Source organism: Acanthopagrus latus, chromosome 15 (genome assembly GCF_904848185.1).
Source record: "Acanthopagrus latus isolate v.2019 chromosome 15, fAcaLat1.1, whole genome shotgun sequence".
NCBI classification, from domain to species: Eukaryota; Metazoa; Chordata; class Actinopteri; order Spariformes; family Sparidae; genus Acanthopagrus; species Acanthopagrus latus.
Window position 1 is genome coordinate 22340346 of NC_051053.1, and position 27024 is coordinate 22367369.

The following is a 27024-nucleotide window of genomic DNA, read 5'->3' on the forward strand; positions in this document are numbered from 1 at the left end:
GTTTTTTCTCTGGTTTTCCCACATCGATCACCGTTATCCCCACATTGATGGCTTAAACCAAAAAGCCCTCAGCCCTCAGTCTGCTGAAGGATCACTCGGCTATCAGCTTTCGTCTATAGCCTGAGAGCGTCACTGCTCGAGAGCATGGTATATCTCAAAGGCCCGGTATTGTCTCAGTAGTTGGCTGCAGTTCAGTAAACACTTAGTCTCTGAAATATGGGCGGGCACATCAAAGTCTGGTGCTGTGAACTAGCACATGTGCGCATTTTCCTTTAACAGAAGGGTGCATTTTGACTCTTAATGATGCTTACACTGGGGTCTGAAATTAATGCTGCACCAGCTGATAAATCGAGCCAAATTTCACCTGTTGTGGGCTTGTTATCACACAATCTGTCCAGGTGGGAATTAGAGATCTGCTGCAGTTGTGTTTTCTTTTCTTTTCTTTTTTTTTTCTTTTCACAGGAAACAAATGGAGCGTGGAGCTGTGAATAAGCTCCATGGAGTGTAGAAATTGGCTTGGTTAGGTGACCTTGATTTGGCTTCCGAGATAAATGTTCAAGACAGCGAGAATATGAAAGAAAATAAGTTGTGAGAAACCTGATGACTTTGCCAGCGAGATAATGTGCTTCAAGAGTTCATGTGTTGTAAAGGGGCACTCCACCAATTCTACATATGAAGATCTACTCGACACTTGGAGTACTGTTCAGTCTGCAGAACTTTTTAATAATATCTTCTTTGGCACTGAAGGGGGCTTTTTAAAACAGTACTCTACCCCGTTAAGCATTGCACTCCTATGACATTGCAGAAATCACAAAAATGAATTAAAATTGATGCACTAGAAGCAGTTCTTATTCCACAAAGCTGATGCTACATTACCCACAATGCAACACAAACAACTGACAACTTGTTTGTAGATTCAGATGTTATGCTAGCAGCGGCCGCTGTGGCCTCCGGCAAAGATTAAACAAATATTATTTTCACTTGTGATTTTGGCTTTCAACCATTCTGAAACAAAAATGTAACAACATAACACACTGATTATGCCGCATTCCATTTCACAATGATGCTCTTGTTTTGTCTTGTGTTTACAAATCAAGCGTACCCATTTTTCTTTACAGTGGTGCCCTTTTGCTCCTCCCCTCAGAGCTCAGACTGACTCTCAGCCGGGCTGTGGCATGTTTGGTTCAGCTCGAGCTAAGATGACAGACAGAGACAGAAAGATGTCAGCAAGCACAAATATACACTTGTATTGGGAGAGCGTGCATTGGCGGTCAGTATGCACTGTCCCAAAACCTCATACTAACAAGTCAGAAGAGAGCCGAAGCGTACTGTGATGTAACATGTCCAGAGGAGTCGCTGGTCACCAAGCTGGTGATACTGAGTGAGTTAGAGAAAACTCAGACATGTCACACAGCTTGTGTTGTCCGATATGCACAGAAAAAAAGATGCTTGGATTACTTTATAATTATTACATTCCCAGTGAAGTCTCCTGCTTCAGTGCACTGATGTCATTCAGACCAACCTTTTAATTGTGAAACGTTAAATGTCCTGCCTCCGATACATATCATCGTCAAGCGTTCGATAACTACATTTGATGGATCATTGTCAAAAAATGTGTGCACATCAGCCAAAGATGTTAGTTGTGTACAAATGCTTTTCTAGCTAGGTCGCCTAATATTCCACCTGATGTATTGCATTCTGATTTGATTGTATATGTAGATCACATCTATTATCTAATGAAGTTATTCTGCACATGTTGAATGGTGTTGCTGAGCCTTAGTTTGTAGTTGAGGGTTAAAATGTTCAAATATTGTCATTATTTTGCACCAGAATCAGCTGCAGCGACTTTGCTAATGGAGAGTTTGTTTGTCAAAAGGCTTTGGTAAAAATGATTGTTTCAGAAAAACTGTTAACAGATGATGATGTTATGAAGTGTCGGGGACAAATGTGTCCATTTCAAAAACATGGCACCAGCGTCACCAGTTTAAATGGAACCTATGATATCAGCCGATTTAACATCATTGGAATTTTTTTACATCCTGATATCAGTGTCGACATTGAGTACGGGTTCTAAAAAGAACCAGATAAGGACAGTTGAAGCCTGTGATGCTGCTTTATGTCCTCAATTTTTTATTATTATTAGTTTTTCAATTGAACTATCTTTAAAATTAATCCATTAATCCTCAGTAAACATATGAAGTAATCATGTTAAGTAGCTGTGATTTAAATACTGACCAAAATAATCGTGATTATGATTTTTGCCTGAGCTGAGATGAGTTTTCTCTCAGATCACTTGTTTATGCCTCCACATCTCCAGAGTCATTTTCATTTTTCAGTGAGCAGCTTGTAAACCGAACTGACACAAAGTCAAGATGTCATGAGATCTGCTGCTCGATTCCAGCTTTTCCCTTTCCTTAATCTGTTTTTTGAGTCCACCACCTACACAGTAGTGCTTAAAAGCTGGAAAACCCCCTTTGAATTCATGTCGAGAAAATAACTATGAGAACCAAAATTGACTTCCCTGAAACATTAAACCTTTGTTTCTCTAAGCCGAACCATTCTTATGTTGTGACCTCATTTTCCAGCTGACGAAGCCGTCAGCTCAGACCAATCAGCCTTCACTCCCTTTTTATTTTAGGGCCCTTGTAGTGAGCATAACTCCATCTGATCACATCCTTTGTGTGAATGGCTTCCTCGACTTTAATGCTTTATGGATTAATTATGAAAGCGTCCCCGCTCACATGTCAGGACACGTTAGCGCAGCTGTCACCATTTTTTAGGCAAAGCACCACCTGAGTATAAACGTCGACACAATGACACAATGCATCACGACTGCTCTGACGTAATCTCGAGGTGGTTTGATTAAATGTTTCTGTGATCCTTCCGCAGAAAAGAAATTCTCACTCCAGGATAAAGTTGCATCATGTTTTTGTAAATAACCTGATTTCCTGTCATTCAGCAGCAATGACCTACTGTGAAAGTGATCCACTCTAGCAGTGGGATGTTTTTTTTTGGGGTTTTTTTTTAGCCTGTGGGTAAACCACATCAAACACATGCTCGGCAGGATTCACATACTGTTGTGCCCGTTTGATCTTTTACAACCTTACATGCTGTATTAACAAACTCTTCAAAGCAGCTATCCATCACGGCCTTTTTCACCTGTGCTGTCTCTGCCGACAAAAAAGATTTCCTGCTCTCGGGTCTTATTCTGATGTTTAAGGATCCTTTCAAGAGCGATGTTGTTTCCTCTCTGAGCTGCTGTCAGGGGAGTGCAGTGCAGCAGCTAGCCACCCATGCACGGAGTCAAAGGTGATCCCGAGATCAGTGAGACAGCTTGAAAGCTGAGATGGTGTTGCATAAGAGAGGAAGCTAAATTAATCTGCTGAAATCAAACTGAGCCGCAGGGGTTGTCCAGACCAACAATGCTGCCCATGCAATTTAAGAAAGATCCGTTACATCACCACGACTTGTCCTACTCACGCAGCTATCAATACAGACTAAAGTGCCTTGCTTGGGTTTTTGTACTGAACGGCCTGTGCTGTGAGGGTCTGCGGCACATCGCTGAGACACATTAGCCCGTAGAGGGGACTCACAAAGGGTTTCCTCAAGTGTATAATATATCTGAAGCCACATAACTGTTTTCAAAGCACATTTTTGTCTGCCGCATTTTCACAAATGTCTTTGTTTACTATATTTTTCCAAGCGGTTGTATAAGAAAACCTAATGCCCCCCTCTTCATCTAGCGCTATTAACTTTAAGAAACAAAAACTATTTTCTCATTTTTTAAAAGTTTTAAAGGTAAGTTTTTTTTATTTCACTTTTTTAGCATCTGAGCGCCGTCTAGTTGTTTTGTATAAGCTCAGGAAATCAGGTCACAGATAACTTGCAAGTGTTTTCCGTTTCATTTCCCTGAAGTGGAGCACATGTGGGAATGCTATACCTTTTTCTGCAGTCAGAAAAGTAACAAAGCTCACTTTACACATGTACGGCGGCAGTCTGAACAGAGGGTGTTTGTTTATGGGACGACTCCCGAGAGGCCACACAGCGTCCTCCGTTTTGTACAGGTATGATGGATTCCTTCCAAGTTAGATAAGCGGAGCAAGTCAAAGGCATCTTTTGATGGATGCAAGATGCTCTGCTGGGGGTTTGTTTACTAGAGGTAGATGAGTCACTTAATCACTGACAGAATGGTAGTGATCCATGAGACCGGCGTCAGCTAACATCATCTGCAACCTGTCTCCCTAGTCATTAGAGAAGAATCCAAAATGGCTGCCAGACTGTCAAGAGGCTGAATACCTCTCAGGTGATTAAGAGGAGGGTGTTGACATCCATCATCTCTGTACACGGCATTGAGATGCATTTGGCCTGTAGAGCATCATAGTGGCTGCTGAATGCTTTTCATGCACACCAGCATTCAGAGACGTCATTTACAACATCTGCGAGAGAGGACAGAGAGAACAGTTTGACTGAAGCATCACCTTGTTCCTGATGGTCAGTCTTAAGAGTCTCCAGAGGATGAATTCTTATGATTTTGGCTGTTTTCAGACTTTTCATAGCGCCACATGCATGTTTAATAACGCTGTTAGACAGGAAGGTGTGTTGGCATTCATGGTTCCCAGATTCTGACTTTGGTGAAACTGAGCCCAGTCGCCAGGATAAAGTGTTGGCCATAAACGTTTTCCTGTAAACCACTGATACATTCACATTTGTACGTGTCGGAGGCTGTTTACCTTATTAATATTTTAAAAAGTATCATTACATTACAAGTTTATGATATGATTTTCATGCCAGAAGGCGTTGATCGAAGGCAATAAGGCTTTGTGTTTTGGCTCTAAAACAGGTATTTTAAGCCAAAACATGATATTTTCCAAACCCTAACCAATGAGGTTTTGTGCCTAAAACTAACAGGAGCATAAGAACAATGTTGCCATAACATTAAAGTGACAACAGATGCTGCTGTGGCAGAAACAACTGGATTATTTCAGACATACAAATAAAAACAACACAGGACAAAAAGCCTATAATAGAAATGTGAATTTAAACAAAAAATGGTGCCAGGTTGCCACCCTGACTGGATCACCAGGGAACCAATCTAAACGGTTTCATTATTCTTTATCAGTCAATGTTTATGTATACAAAATGTTGTTCTGTCTTTTAGGGTTGGCTGCTGTCAAGTTTAAACATATTAACAGCGTTGTACATTGACTTTGGGTTGTGGTCTCCTGCTTTTTATGTTGATTCATATTAAATGTCTTGAAATAATTACTTTTGATTAGTAGTACCAATGATATGCTCATTAGCTGAGTGCTAATTTGTAAATGCTAGCATCCCAAAACACTAAAATCAGGACATGGTGATTATTTTCTCAATGGACTCATTTGTCATGTTAGCATGCTGACATTAGCATTTAGCTCCAAACAAATTATCTTTTCAGTCAGTTGGTGCACGATTGCAACATTTGTCATTGTTGTCTCAGAAATCATTTGAAACTATTCCCACCATGTGAAGCTCATGTTTTTCAAGATCTAAACAGCCTGTAAGCAGATAAAGACTGCTGTACCTTTTACTCATACCTGTTTTGTCAGCAGATAAAGAGATTGCATGGAAACGCTGAAAGGCTCTGTGCTGCACAAACATGTCGGGTTGTCTCAACCTGATTGTGCTGTACTTTCCTTTCTTTGTGTCTATTTTTGTCTGTGTTCGCTCAGCGTGCCTAACGCTCACGCTCACTTGCTACAGATCTCACTTATTGTTTCACTTGTCAGCGCTGATTATGTGGAGTTTAACAGTGTTTTGATTTGTGGATAAGATGGTTTTAAATATAGAGAGGTCACATAGGTGCAACTCGTCACAACGGGCGAGATATACAGCCTAGGTCGGGTCAGATTGGTAACAATGCAGGTAAAAATGGCTCGGTGTGACAGGAGGAAGCTCAGAATGTAGGCTGTAAGACATCCAGTAGAAGTCAAACTCCACGTATGTTCAGTGTTTATTCTCTGTTATGTTGTTACAGTCCAGGCCTGGTCTCTACCTGTTTCCACAGGGCTTCATAAAAGAGCAGAACTAAACTCTTTTGTTAATTATGATTGATAGTAAAGGCCTGAAACGTCTGATTACCCTGAAATACTGCAAATGGATGTTGTACGATTACGTTCGATTTCTGGTCTGCTGCTTCGAGCCAGATCCTCCAAAAACAATAAATTGTGGATTCAGGATGGAAATAACGATATGCAAAGTCATCAGTCACATCTCAGTTTCCAGCCAAAGGCAAACAGCAGACAGTTAAGGGGAACAGCACTGAGATATGCTGGATGTCTCTGTATTATAAACATTTAGTAATTTCCTTGAGCTGAATTCTTTTGGAACAATTAGACCGAAATCATGAATCATACTGCAGCCTGTCCCCCCCCCCCCAACTCTTGCTTACCCGAACCCCAAAGGAAAGAGTTCCTGATTCTGTGTGCTGATCAGAATAATAAATCAAGTGAAAAGTGGTCCTTTTTCAGGAGACTGGACACTTAAACCTGATTATAGTTCACATCAAGATCTTGCAAGACTGTGTTCCCAAGTTCTCCTCTTTTGGAAATCAATGAAGCCTGAAACTGTTCAGGTCAAAAGGACCCGTTGGGGCCATGTTGATACCTTTTTTGGGTAAAAATGATGAAGCTAGAGATGATTGTGGGCCACGGTAACCTTGTCCATTTTTAAGGAGGTACATTGTCCATCTTTGCTTTCCCTCTATGAAGCTGGAGCTGTAACTGTGCTCCTTGGCAATCCGCCAGTCCAAATCCCTTCTCAAGGGCAGCATTTTGTTAAATTGTTTTTACTCAACTCACATTCATTAAGGACAAAGGGCAAAATTAAAGGGAATGTATGGAGAAAAAAAACTTGTAGCAATTTACGTGTAATAATCACTTTTTTATTGGCCATATGTGAGCAAATTGTAACGTGACGTGAACAGTAAGACCTTCTCTTTTTCTGGATGATTTGTTTAAGTTGTCTAATGCTGCTGGACTGTGGATTTCTTTGTGAAGGACTCAGGTCGGATTTCACGTCTTCTCTCTCCGCTCCGCTAACAGAGAGCAACAGTAGCTTAGAGCGGCTTCCAACACAACACAAAAGTTCCACAGAGAGTCTTTAAAACACAATGCAATACAGTTTTATTGCTGAAGCGGTGCTAAAGGAAAGTCTTTGTCCAAACTGCAGTATTTTTATCGCTAAATGTGATGTTTGTGGTATTGAGTTTGGAATATCTGTTGGTGGTTTCACCCTGATTGTCCTCCGCAGCTGCACACTTGACTCTATATCCTGATAATACAGATTTGTAATTATAGTGCACGAGTCTGTTGGCTATGAAACAATACTCTGAAATACTATAAGGATTAGAGTGTAGTATTTATATACGGTGTCAAAATGGGACGCAAATAACCTTGATAACCTAAATTCCAGCGCAAAGGCACATGAGGATAGTTGATCTGTAACGTCTTTTTGGGTCGGCTGCTGTCTACTAAATTGGTATATGACGATTGACCAAAGTGAAATATGGATAAACTGTCCTGCTGTCACTCTGATGGCAACCTGCAACTGCCTGACTTCCACCACCAGCTTAAGAGAGTCAGATAAACCCTCACATCCCTGCATGGATATTGTCCAACATACATTACTGTGCCAGTTTTAAAAGGGTCTCTGTCTCTGCACCACGTGTCAAACATCTCTGTAGCAGTGGACATAAAAAGACAGAAGGCCAGTGATACTGAAGAAGCTAAGCTAACTAATAGGACTAAATATTTTTTTTTTCTCTCTGTGATTTTCAAATGTGCCCCACCAATGTTACGATGGTACAGGGCTCAGTAGTCGATGACTGATCACCATCAGTGCGGGCTGGGCGCTGCCAAGGCTTTTGGACATGAAGTATAGTAAAAAATAAAGTGTGGGAGAAGAAGAAGAAGAATTTGTCCTAAAAAAAAATTACACAATTACTGCTGATAGAAGGTCAACCTGCCCTAGATAATAAGCCTTCTTCAAAAAATCTGCAGTACTTTGGCTGTAATCAAGAAAAGAAAAGGTTGGAGGAAGGAAACCATGGCAATGGTGAGACTGGTGTGAGTCAGGAGCAGAGCGTGATGCCAAGAAATTACTTTAAGAAAATGCAGAAATAAAGTAAGAGATTCACACATTCAGTGAGATATCGGAGGGTGGATTGTCTTTGTTAAAGCCAGCATTCAGAGAGCACGTATCACTGTGACTCGACTGTATGTGTGTGTAAATCATAATTTCCATTTATTCAAATTAGATAAGCCTGGCAAGTACAGAAGCATCTGCCATTGTTACAGTTGAGTCATGCAAAAACCTAACGGCTGTATGGTGAGGGAATCGAGATTTTCCCTTTATTGTAACTGAAGTAAAGTTGTTCTGTCAGACAGTTACCATGAAGTGAGAGGCCTGCTATAAACTTAAATGAGGACTGTCCCCTGACCTAACATCTGCCATCATGTACACATTGGGATTAGGGCCTATGTATTTATAAGAGCTCTGTTTCAAGTGATCTCAGCGCTTGGAATTTATTTGATTTGTCGAAGCAAAATAAATGCCGCTGGACAGGCTGCTGTGCCTCAGCTGGGATTTAATCGGCCCAGATGGAATCGAACAGATTTGCGGGGAAATCAAAATAGAAATCGTAATGGATCCTGTCAGGTTTGGATCCTGGGAGCTGGGCTGCGGAGGGGGAAGCCTTCAGAGAGGAGGCTAATCACTTTCAGATGACCAGAGTCTCGTCCCAGTGAGGACGTGAATGAGTTCTGTGTGCAAATGTGTCCATCTATCTGTGCAGATTTCATAGAGGTCTTATTGTAATATCATCATCATTGTGACCAAAACAATGAGATTAATCTAATTGGAGAAATATGTTTGGAACACCAAGTGTTCTCCAAGCAGGGCTGTTATATCACGTTCACATTACATTTTTATTACTTGACTGTCATGCCGGAAGGTGGAGGAGTAAAGCCAGTGAATATTTCTCAAGACCGAGTTTAATGTAAGGGACCTCGGGACAATTTCCAGGTGTGTTAGTGATGACAGAGTAATTATATCTTTTAATAAAACCTCTTGATACCTTCAGCCATGTTTGTGGTGATGAAAACTGGTATTTAAAGCCAAACTGTGATCTCATACTAACCTTAACCAAGTGGTTGATGTGTCTGAACCTACCCATAACATCAGAAGCTTTGCATTGTCACGACGTACAACTGAAAAATCGTCCTAAATAAACAAAGGTGTAGCAAACTGTTTTGTTTCAACATATCTGTTTGCAGCAACTGACACTGAGTTGGTGAAATGGCGTTTTGATTTATTAATGCAGAGTCACTTAAGTGAGTTCAGAACAGGCTTTTAACTGGTCCTGAAAACATTCCTGAAGTGCTTGGCGACGTTTTCCCCCGCTGCCATGTGTCAGCTCCTCGTGTCCCCATTTTCTTTCCATGATGACGGTCCAAACCCCAGAAACATCTGGCACTGAACCAGATACTGGACTTGATCCCTCAGAAACGCCACACATGTGTCTCCTGTTGCACATGGCATCGCAGATTCTCCGCCGAGCTTCTCCTGTGTATCAATATCGTAGCTGTCTTTATCCTCGTAGCCGCCCCTCCTGCTTCACTCTCGTATACTCGTGCCATTATCTGGACCAGGATACCGCTCCTTAAAAGCTCATCAACACAGGTTTTTGTTTTTTTTTTTCTTCTTCTTCTTCGATAAGCCCTTCCCTCTCCTTTTCTGGACTGACACACAAACCTCTCCCCTCCAATCTCCTTTCTGATGACAGATGACTTCACTCACTCATTGTGGACAGAGCCCTGGATAGGCCCCAAAGGCATGCATACTCAGGGCAAATCCCCAAACACACACATACACACACGTACACAATTGGTGCAGCTGACCTTGTATAGAGGTTGCAGCGCCGCTAAAACCCCCCAAAAGCCTCCTAATCCTGTTCCACCGGGCCAAGGAATAAACTGAACCCTCCCTCGTCTGCTCAGTACCATGCCATTGTCTGACTGAGAGCCGTTCGAGACTAAAAAAGGAATCGGATACATAAATTCAATGGAGTGATTTAGATCAAAACTTACTAGCGTACTCTAATACATGCAGGCCTCTCTGCTAAGCATTTCAAGATGAGGTGGAGCCGGGCTGCTTGTTTTGGCAGCGCTGAATTTTAAACGGCTTTTTAACCGCAGTACTTAAGTTGTCATTCTGGTATGCATTCAGTTAAACAGGATGCCAGGTTTTCAGTTATATCCTGGACATCCTCGTTTTTTAACGTCTGGTTCACTTTCAAGGAACCGGTTTTTCCAGCTTTGAGAGTTTAGTAAGGTTGAACTAGTTTGATGTGTAAACACAGAACGGCTCACAGGGATTTTACGCGGTTGTATGTTTTGGTGTGGGCGCGTTTAGACTTTAGCCAAGACTAGAAATTCCTCCATAATGTTCAGCAAGAGTTGAGCGAGTCTGATTTCTGATTTTTAATAAAAAAGCAAACGATGGGAGGTCAGCCATTGACCCTCGAGGACTGTGTCAGTTGATCTAGTTAAATAGAGGTTTTCTCCAGTGATTGAGGACCTGGAGCTGTGCAAAGAACACTTCATTTCACTAGGACGATCTGAGCCGAACACTTAATCACATCTGTATTGTTTTCCTGCCAGAAAAAAAGTGCCTCAGACTTTGTGTCGCTGTTCGAGAGCATCAAGGACTTGAACTCTGAAAGTTTCAAAGTAGATTATAATCAACATTACGTTCAAGATGCTGCCATAAAATTTTTTTTAAAAAAACGTTGGCGTGTCGCCAAATGTTAAAACTCTCAAAGTGTGCTTGGCTAAGCTGCATTTAAATTTCAGTGCTTGCAAATCAGACGACAAAGACAAGACTGCACCTGTCTGTGTGTGAGCGACGTTTTAATAAGTGAGCAGGCTGAAAGGATATCAACGTTAATAACAAACAGTGTTTACAACAAAATGTTGTGTGTGTGTGTGTGCTGTTGGATGGACACCAGCAGCCCTATCAGATGAACTGGAAGTTCCCCCTTCATCACATGTGTTCATTTGAATATAAACTGCTTATGATTGAATTATTCATGTTGTATAAAAGTGGATGTTGTTACAGAATGTTTTTCATACAGTTGAACTGTCTGTGCGTCTGTTTTTGATCAGTGGTGTATAATACTTTGAGGGACGTGGCCTCTCTGGATAGTTCAGTTGTTTAACCATTAACTTACATGTTACATGAAGTTAACTGTTTCAACCGTTCAGGCTCATCTATCCATTACCTTTCACTATTTCAATCATTTATACATTACTTTTATTTAAAGATTTCAATCTTTCAGTCTGTCACTTACATTTATCAGTAACTATTCAACAATTAACATATCCACAACTTTTAGCTAATTTTAGCTATTTTAGCTGTTAGCTTATTTTTATAGCTAGCTATTTTATCGGTTAATTTTGCTCTGTAAACAATTTATTCATACCTTTATTTAACTACTTCAATGTATCCATTACTTTAGCAATTTAATGCTCTTAGCTGTTTCAGTAAGTCATCCATTACTTTAAGCTGTTTCAACCACTTATACATTAGCCTATTTACAGCTATGTCACCCATTTAAGCTCTTTTAGCCTAGTCTTTCAGCCATTATCTTTTTGGCTAACAATTTAACAATTGCAGGGCTATCAGTTGCTTTTGGAAGCATTTTAAATGCTAAGCTAACTATCCTAATCCAAACATTTATCTATTGCTTTTAGCATTTAGATTTATAACACATGACTATTTACTTTATTATTATGTATTTTTCACTCTCAGCCTATCTGTCCCTTTCAGTCATGTTTCCACCCATGTAGCTTCTTTGATCTGTTAGCATGTTGAACAGAACTTTCCCAGCCATGTGTTTCTGTGTCCCTCTGCATGCAGCCATTCATGTTCATGGTAGGACACAGAAGATAAACATAGCTTATTGTTGGTTCCGAGCTCTGTTATCTATCGTCTTGCCTGCCTGCTTTTCATATTTGTCAGGAGTTGTTTTTAAGTAAGAAATCCTCTCCCAGACTCCTCTGAGACCAAACCCGGGGGGAGGTTACACATATTTATTTGATGCACGTCTTTATCTTTCATTGTTTCATCTTCTTTTATCTTTCGCACATCTTGTTTTTCGCAAAAAGGTAGAAACTCTCTGGTAATGTTGCTATTCTCTTCACGGCTTGTTTTGACTGCTGTGCCACTCTCAAAAGCACAAACTGAACTGCAGGAAGCCCTAATAGCGGGGATAGAAAATTATCTTGTGTATCCCAAAGTCGGCTAACTTTGCCTTGAAGATGATAAGGCTGCTAATAATAAGAGCCCGCTGCTTGGTTGTGGACACTCTTGACTGAGGAAGTAATTAAGCTCAAGCAGTTTATCAGCGGCTGGCCGGAGATGTGCTGTCTTTGTGTGATAAAGAGGAGCTGGTGAGGTATGCCCTCTCTCTCAAGTGTCCACCCCACCCTATTTTTCATCCTCTTCTCCTCTGTCGCACTCTCGCACTCCATCCACTTCTCACAGGGGAAGCCCAAAGCAGATCGAGGCTAAGAGCCACGCAGCTCAGCCATCATGTCACTCATCCCTCGGCCTGTCCCTCCCCGCTCTACTCAAATGTCCAATCAGGCTAATTTTAGCCGCGTTAAATTTGGCAGCGTGTCCCTAAGCGTGCCACGATGCAGATCCGCTCGTACCGACCGTGTGCACGGAAAGATACACGGCGCTCTCTCTGTTTTCATCTTTTGCAGCGACGTTCCCATGTGGTTTCTATTTTACAGTGAGCAGAATTAGCATCGGAAGGGCTATTTGGGAGAGCACGGAGGGACATGTGATACAGTTTTTTTTCGGATGCCTTGCCCTCTCAGTGATTGGAAAATAAGCTGCTTTTAGCATCCAGACACATAAGTGGAAATGTTAACAGTGCACAGAGGTAGAATACAGTACAGTAAGTCACTGCTGCAGAGACAGTTTGTTATGTAAACACCTGGGGACTCGAGGCAGCACCTTACAGCTGTTTGAAACGCAGTTTATACTAAATACACTGTTGGTCTGTGACAAATACTGAAGGTAAACTGCTTTTATTTGTGATTAAACAGCGCTGTTTTTAAAAATACAATATTTGATGGTGATGATATCTGCGCTTTCACACCTCGGGCTCTTAAAGGAGACTTGAAAGTGAAAAACAAGAACAAGATTACCAAGAAAAAGCATCTTATTATCACAGGACTCCTGGCTAAATACAGAGTGGGAGGCTGAGTCTTCTGTCTTTCATGTGCATCTCTTATCTCTTCAACGTTACATAAAGCTGTTACGTCTCTTTTGCTGTGATGAAGCCACTGGCCCGCAGCTACAGCGCGACCCCACTTGAAGTCCTGATGTGTTTCCCAACATGTAAACACTCACGTATTTGTTCGTACTGTTGAACGACGAGCCTCGGCACAGAGAGTGCATCAGAATTAATATGTTCTAAAGCAGAGAGGCCGGAAGCCACCATTTGTTTACACTGACGGGGATGATGAATGAACAGCACGCAGACAGTGGATGTGAAACAAACCAGTGTTGGAAATATGCGGAATACTAAGTGGGCACATAAATTGCATTTTGTCTGGACACTTTTTCCTCCACTTGCAGAGGCTGTAAATGTGACTACATTAGTCAGAGTTTGATGTAATGATGTTATTCAAACAGAAATCATTACAAGAGAGGGAAAAAAAAAAAACACTGTGTCACTTCAAAACGCCACAAACAACCGATTATGTAACGTCCCTGTGTGTTTTCTCCACAGACAGTGAGATGCTCCCCCTGGACTGCCTGCGTCCTCGCTCTTTCGCTGCCAGCCAGCGGGCCTCCATTCAGAGAAACGGCGATGACCCTCGCCTCTCCATCAGCCTGTGTGACCTGAGCCAGCAGCAGCAGGAGGCAAATCTGGAGGAAGACGATGAGGAAGAGGAGCAGCTACAACCTTTAAGCTCCGCCTCCTGCCACGTGCCCCAAAACTCTCAGAACTCCCAGCAGTGCTCGATGCTGCCCAGCCACTTGGACACGGATCTGCACTTCCACCTGGTGCACGGCATTCATGTTACCGTGCTGGATAAGCACACGGTGGCGCGTCTGGATCACCGTGGCGACGAGAGGACCCTGGTGTTCACCAGCCGGCCAATGCGCTGCTCAGAGACGGTGTTTGTGAAGGTGAAGGCCGGTGTCACGCGACCTGGCTGTCTTTCTTACGGCGTGACGTCATGTGACCCGGCCACCCTGAGGCCCAGTGACCTCCCGTCCAACCCAGAGTCACTGGTCGACCGCAAGGAGTTCTGGGCCGTGTGTCGGGTGGGCGTGCCGCTCCACGGTGGAGACATCTTGGGCTTTGTGGTCAACGCAGAAGGGGAGGTCATGATGAGCCATAACGGTGTCAGTGCAGGGATGCAGCTGTGTGTTGATAACTCCAGGCCACTGTGGATGTTCTACGGTCTGCACGGCACCATCACACAACTCAGGATTTTAGGTTTGTCACTTCATCTTTTGTGAGCGTGTGTTGACTTTAGATAAGGATTGGAATCTCTTGGAAACTCACAATTTGATTCGATTCTGATTCAGGTTCAAGGACACTTAAGACATTAGACTGCAGGGGCCGGAGAATGTACCACCAACCTTGTTATGATGCATGATTAAAATATACAGATTAATTCATTTACATTATCTTAACTCACCCTCAGAAATCCTCACACATCTAGGGGAAGGGAGCCAAGATGGCGTCTGTGTAACACATCTGTCATGTCATCTCCAAGAAATTGTTCTCCAAACTGGTTTCTGTCAATAGCCAAATTTGCACAGCAGATATTTTGACTTGTCATAGCAGGTGTGACTGATAACATTGACAATGGCTTCATTCTATTAAGTGCCGCAGTAAGTTGTGTCTGTGGCCTCCAGCTATGCTTTTCCTCCTTTGGTCTGCATGTTTCAGATGTTTCCCTGCTCCAACACACACCTGATTCAAATGAAGGGCTCGTTATCAGGCTTCGGCAGAGCTTGATGATGATCACGTGATTCAGGTGTGTTGGAGCAGGAGTACATTTAAAACATGCAGGCAGGGTTGAAAAACACAGCTCAGAAAACTGTGAATTTAATGTTGCTACAATCTGAAAGGACAACTTTTGATTACCAGACGGTGTTTGACTGGACTAGCTTTAAAAAAAAAAAAAAAAAAAAAAAAAAAACAGGCTTACAAAGAAGAAGACAAATTCACAAATTGGTATTAAAGTATCTGTATCTGTAACTTTTTTGAATTGAGATAACCTTTCGGGAACAGTTTTTGCCCTACGCCTGATCCTGAATCAGATGTGAACGCAATGCGACAGCAATCTGTATAAAAGGAAGCATTTCAGCGGACTCCATCATTGTTTTTCTTCCCTCAGAAGACAACTAGTCCTCAAACGTTATTATTCCCTTTAATTCGATTTGAGCGCCTTCTTATTGCTCTTCGGCTTCAGGTGTGATGTTCCACATGTTCTTGGACTGCTGATGGAAACTCGGAGCCAAGCTATTCGACAACTTAGACTGAGAATGTGTTTCATTAGATTTCAGTCATAATGTTTGATCTGGATGCTTCTTTTTAAAGTGCAGTGATACCAGATTTCCTCAGAGCAAAAAGAAATGTGCGTACTCAGACCAATTGTTCCACATCATATTAGTTTTAGCAGAGGTTGATTATTTAATCACGTTGCGGTTTGAGGAATTCAGATCTTTACAGGTTGTCTTTCCATTCGGAGGTTGATGCAGTCTGTGATCCTTGAACGACCTTTGGAGTCTGAGTTCCCACTCAGCTGAGTCACGAAATAGTTTCTCCCCTCCTTTGCCGTCTGGGCTGCTCTCTGACTTTTTATCAACTCGTATATCTCCTGAGAATTTACATTCTACCCCCACAGCTCGCATATGAATGTTAACTTTGTGTCTTCGGCTGAGCAGGATTTCAGTCTGCTCCGTTTGACTCCTGCAGATTTCACACAGTGATAACGCAGCATTACCTGAAGGTTCCCTGAAGTCAATCATGCCAGGTGCTGAGGTTCTGCAGCTCCCCTGCATGCACGGCCCGCACGCACACTTTAGTTCTGTCTGATTGGAAATGAGCAGAATGAGACGATATAATGACTTACAGGTGCTTGTTCTGTGGTTTGACTTTCTCGCAGTGAAAAGCTTCGTAAGATTTTATAATTAAAACATATTTACTGAATCCAGAAATATGATGATTGGATTTCTCCAAGATTCTCAGACAAATATCGACTCGATATACACCATGAGGACGTACATTAAACTAAGATACCAGATACATCTTATACGTTGTACTCAATATGAATTGTATGGCAACACTGTCATCATGAACCACTGATATCTTCAGCTAACTTGTTCGAATCTGATCATTTCACCCTTGAACTAAACATATTTCCTATACCGTAGACCCCTTTTTACATTTAAAAATCTTAAACTTACTCAACAAAATAGCCCCGACCCATAAATTAAGCTGGATTCTGGAGCTTTGACACCAAAGTCCAAGGTTAGCGCCCTATGCCCTGCTTCTGGTTGCCCAAACATGACCATGCATCTGTAAATCATGCCTTAGTTACCAGGAGCAGCTGTTGTTGGGAGCAAATTAATGCAACATTATGTAGAAATGGGCATTTTATGATTTGGCGCCCCCTAGAGTTTCTAAGTGAGACACCACTGTCGTAATTCAAAATCCCAGGTGTGTAGCAACTTCTCAGCTGTCATGTAGGTGCTAACTACTAACAAAACTCGTTACATCATCACAATGTTATGTGTTGAAAACTTAAACATGTATGTAACGCTGTGATCCTCCCCTCTCACTGAACTTACATGGTGCAGATACAAGTGATAGAGACAACATTCACCCTGTTATGAGACACTGAACCATCAATATGATTCTGAAGCTGATATCTAAAGGTAGAAAGTTACATAATGTTGCTTTAATAAGCAATAAGCAATAAGAAAGTTGCCCACTGCAGAGGAGCCACATGTGAAAATAGTATTGAATGCTCTTTCAGGCCTATGAATAATTGTGACTATTTAGACCGTCTTGAGACGGCTCACATATGTTTTGCAGATCCAGACAGACTTATTGTGGCTCCAGACAGATTTTTTGTGGTGAGGGAGCAGCAAAAAATGTTTCTTTTGATCGTCAAGGCTGCCGACCCCTGACCGATCAAATAAAAAGTATCTTGTGTTGCTCTAAGTTTATTTTCTTTGACACTCGGCGCACAAGAGATCTATAAACTTCGACACATTTGCACAAACCAATTGAAGTTTGAAATATTTAGTGTGACTCGCTTGGTTTTAAGAGTCCTGCACTTAAAGGAATTTAAACTTATATTTTTCATAAAGATGGAGCTGTAGCATTTCTCCGACTTAGTGTATTATGATGTGACTGTGCAACAGCAAACACACACACAGAGAGTGCTTTTGATTTGTTTACTTCTTACTATCTTAATTCTTTGAGAACAATCTCCCTCTCCGCTACAGCGTTGTCGTCTGGCTGCAGTGATAATAATTCTGTCCCGACAAGTCGGCCTTCTTTTCACAGATAATGTATGATTAGAGGCAAAGTTTTCATGGGTCCAAATGTGTTTGTTTGTCAGAATTTGTCAATTCGTCTCATTCACTCCTCTTCGTTCATTTCTGGATTACAGTTCCTCCTCTCCTCTCTCTTTCATGTAGTCAGTCAGACTGACCGGGGCTGAGGAGGTTATTTCTGTCTTGTGTGGGCTCCCAGCAGCCGACATTATGTATCAAGGGTGGGGGGGGGTCGTGATAGCTCCTTACGATGCCCTCTATATGCATTATTAAAATGTAATTGCATGGAGGTTTGAGACGCAGGGTTTTCCACCCACAGCTCGTTCCCTGAACACTGGTCCTCCAGTCATCTCTCTACTTCCTCTTTTCCTCTTGCATCTTCTTCCCAACGTCTCCCCCCCCCTTCTACCCCCCATCTCTACTGATTCTTTGGGGTATGAGCGTTCTGCGAGTCATTACCCACTCCAGCTGTGGGGAGTGCATTTGTGACGTCTCCGCTCACCCACTCGCTGCAGCCGCACGCCACAAGTTGCCATGGAAACATCTAGCCACTGAGGCAAGTGACAGTTTGTCATGGCTGGGTGTTGTCAAGCCTGTGAAGTGGAACAGATGGGAGTCTGTTGCTCTCACATGTTCATTTTGTCTGTTTGATCTTATAAAAACAAGATTTTCTCGTTTCCTGTGACATATGAGATCAATAATGGCCCCACAGTTGTCATAGGTGTCCTTGTGGTGGCTGTTGCTGCTGCAGGTTTACATATGTTTGTTTCTTCATGTGCTCGGCTGTAATCGATATTTTCATATTGACATTTGATCCGCCGACTGTGTGTATGTCAGAGGGGTCGCTCTTATTGATCGACACATCGAGGAGATTGAGAATCAGGTCAAGTCAAAGTTAATTTGAGCCAAGGGTCCAAAGAAATCCAGAGACATTACCTGAAGACATTTCTGGCAACACATCAGAGAAATAAGTGTGAAATACATTACCTATGCACAACTTGTTGCACATATATATGTAGAGAGAGCAGTGTTTCCCTGCTCCAACACACCTGATCCAAATGAATGGGTCGTTATCAGACTTCAGCAGAGCTTGACGACCGAGCCGATCATCTCAATCAGGTGTGTTACAGCAGGTATAGATAAAGAGTACAACTTGTATAACCATAGTTTTGACTCGAGTTGATTAAGATAGCCTCTAAAGTTTCACCACGTGACCCTGCAGCTCCCTTCAGCCGTAAGGAGCGACTGAGTTCTTACAACTCATTGTTCTTGATTTGTAACCTAATATTTTGGTGCACACACATCACTCTCTTTGCTTTTTTTTTTCCCAGAGGAATGAGGCAGCTGTCTCCCTGGGAAAAAAAAAGGCACAAAAAACCCACTGTACAAAACACAGACACAGTTAGCAAGTAGCTGGTGAACATGGTGCAGCATGTAGCTACCAAAGAGCCAGATATTTCCCTCAAGAGATGCTGGAGACCAAAGAAGAGCTAGAAGAAGAATGAATATGCAAATAATATTCATTAAAGGTGCAGCACATGGGGCAGCACATCACCAGAGTAGAGACTATCTGGTGCTAACGGATTATTTTTATACATCCATGACTGTAGCTACTGGTCATTAGCTCAATTAGCCGTGCAGCTAGCAGGACTACCAGGTTAGTGTTGGAGTTTAAACAACTAACACAGGAGCTTTGGACCACTTGGAGAGGCCCGGGGCTAGCTGCTTAGCATGCTAACTTGCTAACTAAACACAACTTAGATGTCTTTAACACGACATCAAAACTGTTATCCCTCTATAGTCTGGTGACAATGTTTGTTATTTTTTTTATGTTTTCTTACACATGGGGGTATGAACGCAACATCAAATGATTGCTACTATACTTTTGTATCTGCTGGATGGGTAAATAAGCAACTCTTTGCTTTGAAAGTTAACATTAGTTGTCTAAAGCCTGACTTCTTTTGGACATTAACTAAATATCAGGGTGTGGCACAGATTTCTATATTTGATGAGCAAGTGTTGAAAGCCACCGTACAAATGCTCAACCTTAAATAAGCCTCCAGGGCTGCTGCATAGCAAAGGACATTCACATACTCAGTCCCAGTGGCAGAGCCAGCAGTAAATTTATAATACAAGAGCAGATGAAAGGTCTCCTTGATGAAAGGGTACATGAATAGACATGAAGGTTATCCATTCTTCCTTATTAGAGTTGACCAAGACATTTGCGAACAGCCGGGCTGCCTCATAGGTCACGTTAAGTAGGTAATGGAAGGGTGTATAAATGCTAGTGTATGCAAACACGCCTCTGTGTATACTATAAAATATGATAATATCATGATTAAATAAATAGATGACTCCTGTGGAAAAGCTTTTGTACGCGTGACCACAAGTTCTGTCTTCTGTTGATTTTTTTAGCAGCAAACTGGTCGTTGCACGACCGGAAAGCTACTATGGTTTGTTTACGTAAGCTGAAACTGAGACTGCGGCGGTTGGAGTGGTCTGAGGAGAAGGCATCAGAGTTCAGGGCGATGTTTCGGAGCACGTAGCTCGAATTATGCAACGAACTGTATACATTTCTGTGCTAACAACAGACCACATAAATGTGTTCTTTTCTTTTTTAGGCCACCGGTATTTCATTTTTTTCTGCGAATTCTCGCCATCTGTGGTTCTTTTTTTAGCTCTTTCTCCACTCCACTCGGTCATTGTTGGAAAATTTGGATATGCAAAATGTGGGACATGGATGTAAACTACCAATATTAGATTGTTTGACACATGAAAGGATGCCGGTGCCAAGTAGGTGGCCGGCCCCGACAGTGTAGCAATATTTCTGCCATGGTCAGTTGAAGGACAGTGTGTAAACAACAATGCCGCGTGCCTGCCAGGCAGATCAGGATTTGTCCGTGGAATCGGGGTTGGTATTCTCGTCTGTGCGGAGAGATGAGCTGCCAATATGAGAACTGATGCCAGAGCCGGTGGTTATGGGGCTCGGATGGGGACGGATCAGACGGGACAGACAACAGATAGACTGTGGAAGCATTTTGTACCCTTCCCAGAGGGATCATGGGCTCATGAAGGAGGAAAGAGAAGGATGGGAGGGGGGGTGGACGGTGCTTGGCGTCTCTGATGAGACTACAGCAACTCAAAGGCTCTTGACTCACTCACACACACCCACACACAGACACCGTGGATTCACAAGTCATCTGCTTGGTGATAGAAAAGATTTAATGTTTGTGTGAGAGAGCGACGGCAGACTGAGACAGTGAGGGAGATGCAACAAGATGTCCTCTCCCGTCCGTTTGCTAATTATCAGCTCTGACTAACCTCTCAGTGATGCACAGAGTGAGTGATGGAAAGGAGTTTGTGAATCTTCTGTGTCTCCTCTCTCTGTTCAGGCTCATCTCTGCACGCAGACCTTCGAGGCCCGTCGATCCCCAGCTCCCCGTCCTGTACACCCAACACCCACACGGTGCTTTGCAGCGGCAACTCCGAGCCCAACCTCAACACAACATTGAACATCAACCTCAATTCCAGCCTGAACTCTAATTATCACGCGGTCTTTTCTTCCTCCACAGGTTTGTTTGAGTGTCACTGTTTATTATCTTCTCTGTCCATCGATCATCGTGTGATTATTTTATTCTCTATTCGCAAAGTTGTTTTGTTTATGAAAATGATTAATATGCAGCCAGCAGCACACAGATCCCCGGCAGAGGTGGGAAGTAATGAAGTATGAATACTGTGTTACTGTACTTTAGTAGATTTTTTTTACACAAGTGTCTGTACTTTCGACTCCTTTTATTTTTAAAACAAGCTTTTTACTTGGTACTAGTTTTAATGCATTTGAGAGGAATTATCAATTACTTTTATTTTGCGTCACTGTAGCCGCCATCCCACGCTCTAAGAAACACATGTCATGCACGGCAGACGTAGTTAGACAGACAAAGATTGAGAAGAAGACTTGAACTGGGAGGAAACACGTGTCAGTGTCTGGTGTCTGCAGAGACCCTGCAGCCTTCTGCCTGAATGTTCTCATTTTCTCAATTATTTGCTAATTGGGACACTTTACCTGTCCAGAATGTCTGTGTTTGACATCGTGAGAATCAGTCAACTCGCTTTCTGATTCTACAATTACTGATAGTCTTTAAACTGTATTAATATGATGTGAGATTCAGTTGGCTTTGACCAGAAATGCTCAGTAGAAATGTCCTTCAAGGGAAACCTTAACACTTCAGGGAGTGTACTTTCTACTAATTTTACTTGAGAAAAATGGTTGAAGTCTTTTTTTTAAATACACATATCTGTACTTCATGTGGAACATGTGGACTTCTGCCACCTCTGCTTGACATCACTGCGGTCTGCAGGCTGCAGGCAGTTTGACAGGAAAAAAAATCTTTGCAGATAATAGCGACCGAAGGAGCGAGGACTGGAAGACAATTATTCCTCCATAAAGTTGTCCTTAGGCCTCGTTAGCGGAGAAAAACAGCTAGCAGGGTATTGACAGGCTTAAGTACAAGGTGCCTTGGATATATGTTGCGGTGAGCGTTTGTGACATGTGAGCGTAGCAATGCCACTGCAGTTCTCCGCCTGAACTACTTGGAAGGTTTCCTCGACTTGTTTTGTTTTCTCTTTCACACATCACATCTTCTCCTTTCCCCTCAGGTACAACCCCGAGCTCTCCCTTCTCCAGCCACCCTGAGTCCCCCACCTTCCCGTCCTGCTCGGGCTCGTGGAGCGACGAGTGCACCATCTGCTACGAGAACGTGGTGGACACGGTCCTCTACGCCTGCGGACACATGTGTCTCTGCTACACCTGCGGCCTCAAGCTCAAGAAGATGGCCAACGCGTGCTGCCCCATCTGCAGGAGGACAATCAAAGACATCATCAAGACCTACCGGAGCACGTAAGCTCGGCTCAGCTCGAGAGGTTGTCAAAGCCATAAATGACTTTGTAAAGATGGACACAGCGCAAGTGAAAGCTCCGCTTGTTTGTGTGTGCAATCTGGCTCAGGTACTCTACAGCAGGACTCCATCATTAAAACATTTTTTCTATGTCACGTCTCATGCACATCGTTGGAAAGCTCGCGTTGGCTCCTACCACCGAAAAAAAGACCGTCAGAAAATACAGTTTGATCAATGGGAACAAAACATGTACTAGTGTTATCTGCATCACACCTTGACCTACTATCGTCCACTGACTGTGATTTGTGTGTCTGTTGAGGAGGAAGAGTAATCTGAGGGGGAATCTGTCCCTCTTCCTGTTCTGGTGGTGATGGCACCGCTGCTCACTCGTGTTTAGAAGAGGTAAAATTGTCCAGTGCTGCGGAAGAAAGAGGGGGAAAACAAATCTGTGGTTTCACTAGCTGCTCCTCCACTGTTTGTCAGAGACCGCTGGGTCGAAAAGTGTGTTTAGAGAATCAATTCTCTGTTAGATCTGAAAAAATCAAGAGGATTTCCCGAATGTTTTTCAAAGTCCAGTGAGGGAAAATTTAAAAGAAGTTTCTGTGGTGGGAAAAATAACTTTGCAGCACTTCTGAATTAAGCCATTTTTTTTTTTGAATGCATAGATAAAATTGCTCCTCCTGCAACAAGCCTAAACCTAAAGGGTAAAGAAATCCTTAAAGGAAGTTGGTTGCATAATAAATGAAGTGTTTTGTGGGATATCTCTCTACCTGCTGTGCTTCTGTGCACTTCAGGCAGGGCGAGAATGCGCAGAGGGGAAAAAAAAAACAAGTGTAAATGTCGTCGCCATAGAAGGTCAAGCTTGCGGTGAACGAGGATGTAAATCAGAGACGTGGGAGTGAGGGGAGGAGGGAAGAGAGAGGATGTTGTATGTTTGGGATGGAGACGGGGGAGGAGGGGGGTGTCTGCACATCGTTCCAGCAGAAAGAAAGTGTTTCCTCACTCAGGCACATCAGATGCATCAGGAGTTTGTATGAAAGCCTGTAAAATGTGGGGACTTGCATGGTTTGCATGTCCCGCTTCTCTGGCAGCCGTCCCCCGACGCTCCGGGTGCTGCTCAGTGAGCCGGCTGCATGCTGTAATTGGACAAAAGTCATTGAAATAAACATCAGTGGACAGTGAAGTATTTTCAAAAACACTGCAGCAGAACACAAAGGATGACGATCGACCTCTTCATCCACCATCGGAGGCTTAATTCAGGTTTCTCTCTTTAATCTGTACATTAAATAAAAAACATGGTTATTTGCTCTCAGTGATGACTTCTGTTTCTCACACGTGTGGATGTAGCTTGTTATTGTGAGATTGTTCATTTGCATATCAGTTTCTGAGTGCTGCTCTCCGCCGGTAAAAGCAAACTGCAAGGACACGTTCACTTTGCTAATCTCATTCATTATTATTGTCGAGAAAAACAAGCTATTTTCAGGTTTTTCGGCCTTGATGAAAACATTACTCGGTAATTTGTTAAAGTAGTAAGTGCTGATTTGTTTTTTTATTTTGTTCAAGGTGTTAACTTCGGCTCAAGTCATCTCCCCGCTGCGGAGGGAAAAAAAATAAAAAATCAGCAGTTCCATTGCGTAACGTTTGAGTCACAGTGAAGTTTTTCTTGTGTGCCTTCGAAAACGAGAAGTCTGGACAAACCTTGGTGTAACCACACAACCTACCGACACAAAGCCAACATTTCAGTGTGCTTAATATCAGCGTGTGAATTCATTTTACTGCTAAAGATGAAATGTTCAAACAGGTCACTGCGTTGTATGATACTGGAATTATTATTTTGTTTTTTTTTGGTTTTTTTTGCTCAGCTTTTACATTTCTACCTGTTTTGTTTTTGTTTTTCTCCTCCTGACCAAATATGACCGAGCAGAGATATGAATGGTTTTTGATAGAAAATGGTATTGATGAGTGTAATATTAACTGTACATTATGAGGTTTATTTATTTTGTCAATGCTACTATAAAGAATTCTCATTGTTTGTTTTCTATGTATGACTATTAGTGTCTAAAAAAGTAAGAATATTGTTTATTTTATTGTTACATAGTTAAAGACTATAGAATACTTTGCTCCTCTGAAGGCTCCGTGGATCAGCTGGTTCTCACCTAAAAGGAAAAGTTTGACATTTTGGGAAACTAATGTGCTAATTTAGTCTTTGGCGCAGAGTTAGATGAGAAGATGGACAATTCAGTACAACCGACCGTCACTATGTTAAAAAACAACAACAAACTTGATGCAGGTTACACAGCGTTACCTACTGAGAAAGGTAACTTGTTAAAAGTTGACATTCCTTTTAAAAAAAAATTCAGGAAACTGATTACCTCAGGATTACCAGGTAAACTAGGCTATTAAATTTAAGTTGGACATCACACATTGAATAGTATATTCTACAGCTCTGTCAGTCGTTTGTGTGAAAGTGTGTCAAAATTATCATGTGACTTGTTTTGTGATGCCACACTGACCTTTGACCAGTGACCACCAAATTGTTTGTGTGTCACATTTGAAAGGACGGACAACCCAAAAACATCATGCCTCTGGCTGTCGCTAGTGAGGAGGTCTGAAATACTGAATGGCAACAAGTAGCACACACAACAGGCAAAACCAACCAATCGGTAGACAATGAGCCAATAAAGACAAAGAAATACATAACAATCAATACAGGGTAAATAAGAAAAAACATGCATATTCAGTATAAATACACATATATGGAATAATGAGCTGGGATGATGATTTGTTCATTGACAGTGATATTTCCATGGCAATGTTTGAGATGACAAAGTTACAACAGTGTAACAGTGTAGTGGTAGTGATGAACACAGAGAACAGAATGAAGCTACAGCTGCAGCCAGCAAATGTAAATTGGCATTAAATTAAACATGGAAATAGGGGGCGAACAGCTAGATTAGCTCTTACAATGGTAAGGACCCACATGCAGACATGTTGAGACAGCAAGATGATTTCATTGGCTTTTTGAAGCATTAAGTCATACAGGTATCCAGGGAAGATGGTGAACAGGTAATGGCAAGCTCAAATACAAACGGCACAGAACAAAACCCAGCTAAGCACCTGGGATGCACTGACAGCTAAGCTAACCGTCTGCTAGCTGTAGCCACTCGCTGGACTAGAGTCAGATAAATCTGTACATCAGACTCTCCGCCAGAGGAGCACATTTCCCATCATGTCAAACATTTTGCTTTGATGCCACAAACTAAAACATTGTATTAAAAGGGAATAAAATGTGTAATGATGACATCAGTTGCCTATTAGTTGGTAGAGATATGTTCGTCCTTCTTGTGCATATTTGAATTATAGCTTGAATTTGTGTTGTGGTGAAGCAGGCGTGAGTAGTTCCTGTACAATTCTGACAGCCTATTTTTTACAAATGTGACCAAATATTTTCTGTCCAAAATGAAACAAAAACCAGCGAATAAGTGAAGGTGGGCATTGTGCATTTGAGACAAGAGAATCAGCTCATGTACCTTTGGTTTCCCGGGCTGGAGATTTCTACTAGTTGTTAAAAAAAAAAAAAAAAAAAACATTCTTAAAGTGGTTTAAATATGTTCAGTTTGTTAAATAAAGTTCAAGTCTGAATTACTGGCTTTGTACTCGTTATTATTTCTTGTTATTTTGACATTTGAAGAACATTTTAAACCTGTACAGTTCTTCTTTAGGTATGTCAACACAATCATTTTCAAACTTTACATTTCTTTAGGGTCAGTTTTAAAGACTTACTTATAATCTACCTAAGGGAGTGTAAATGAGCCTTAACAGCCACGTTGGGTAGGTACACGCAATAAAACAATTTGGTTAGGTTTAGGAAAACGTGGTTTGAGTTTAACTAGTAACTAGTCAAGAACTCAACATCAGGAAAACCAAGGAGCTGGTGGTGGACTTCTGGCACAGGAAGAGCCCCCAACACCGGTTTCCATAAACAGGTTCCTCGTGGGGCATCTGAACAATAAACTGGACTGGTCAGACAACACTGAGGCCGTCTACAGGAAGGGACAGAGCAGGCTGTTCTTTCTGAGGAAGCTCAGGTCTTTCAGCAGTGTTCTGGCATCGGGACCGTTGGTGCCATCAAGCTGAGCAAACTGGTGAGGAAAGCCGGCTCTGTGGTGGGGATGAAACTGGACAGTGTGGAGGCGGTGACAGAGAGGACGATGAGAGGAAAGCTGCCAGCTATAATGGACAAACCCTCTCAACCACTCTACGCCGCGCTGAGGCAACTCGGGAGCACATTCAGCCGTGGACTCATCCAACCTCTTGCCTCAAAGCTCTTGGGGAGCTCTTTGATACCATCAGCAATCAGACCATAAAACACCTCCACCACAGCTCCCAGCACCTCCTTCCTCCCCTGATGAAGGACTCAACCATACACTTCACTGTCATGAAGACTGATTGGTTTTTGTTCTTGGTGTTATTTATTATCTCAGGAACC

At 42.3% G+C, this 27024-nt stretch overlaps 1 protein-coding gene across 1 annotated transcript in view; it reads left to right on the forward strand.

Moving 5' to 3' along the window:
* LOC119033957 (E3 ubiquitin-protein ligase NEURL1-like) overlaps nucleotides 1–26181 on the forward strand; it is a 35988-nt gene extending 9807 nt beyond the window's left edge. Inside the window, exons 4-6 of the mRNA XM_037124591.1 lie at nucleotides 13844–14560; nucleotides 21033–21212; nucleotides 22297–26181. Coding sequence (XP_036980486.1) covers nucleotides 13844–14560; nucleotides 21033–21212; nucleotides 22297–22541 — 1142 coding nt within the window. The 3' untranslated portion in view covers nucleotides 22542–26181. The remainder of the gene's footprint in view (nucleotides 1–13843; nucleotides 14561–21032; nucleotides 21213–22296) is intronic.
* The last annotated feature ends 843 nt before the right edge of the window (nucleotides 26182–27024 follow it).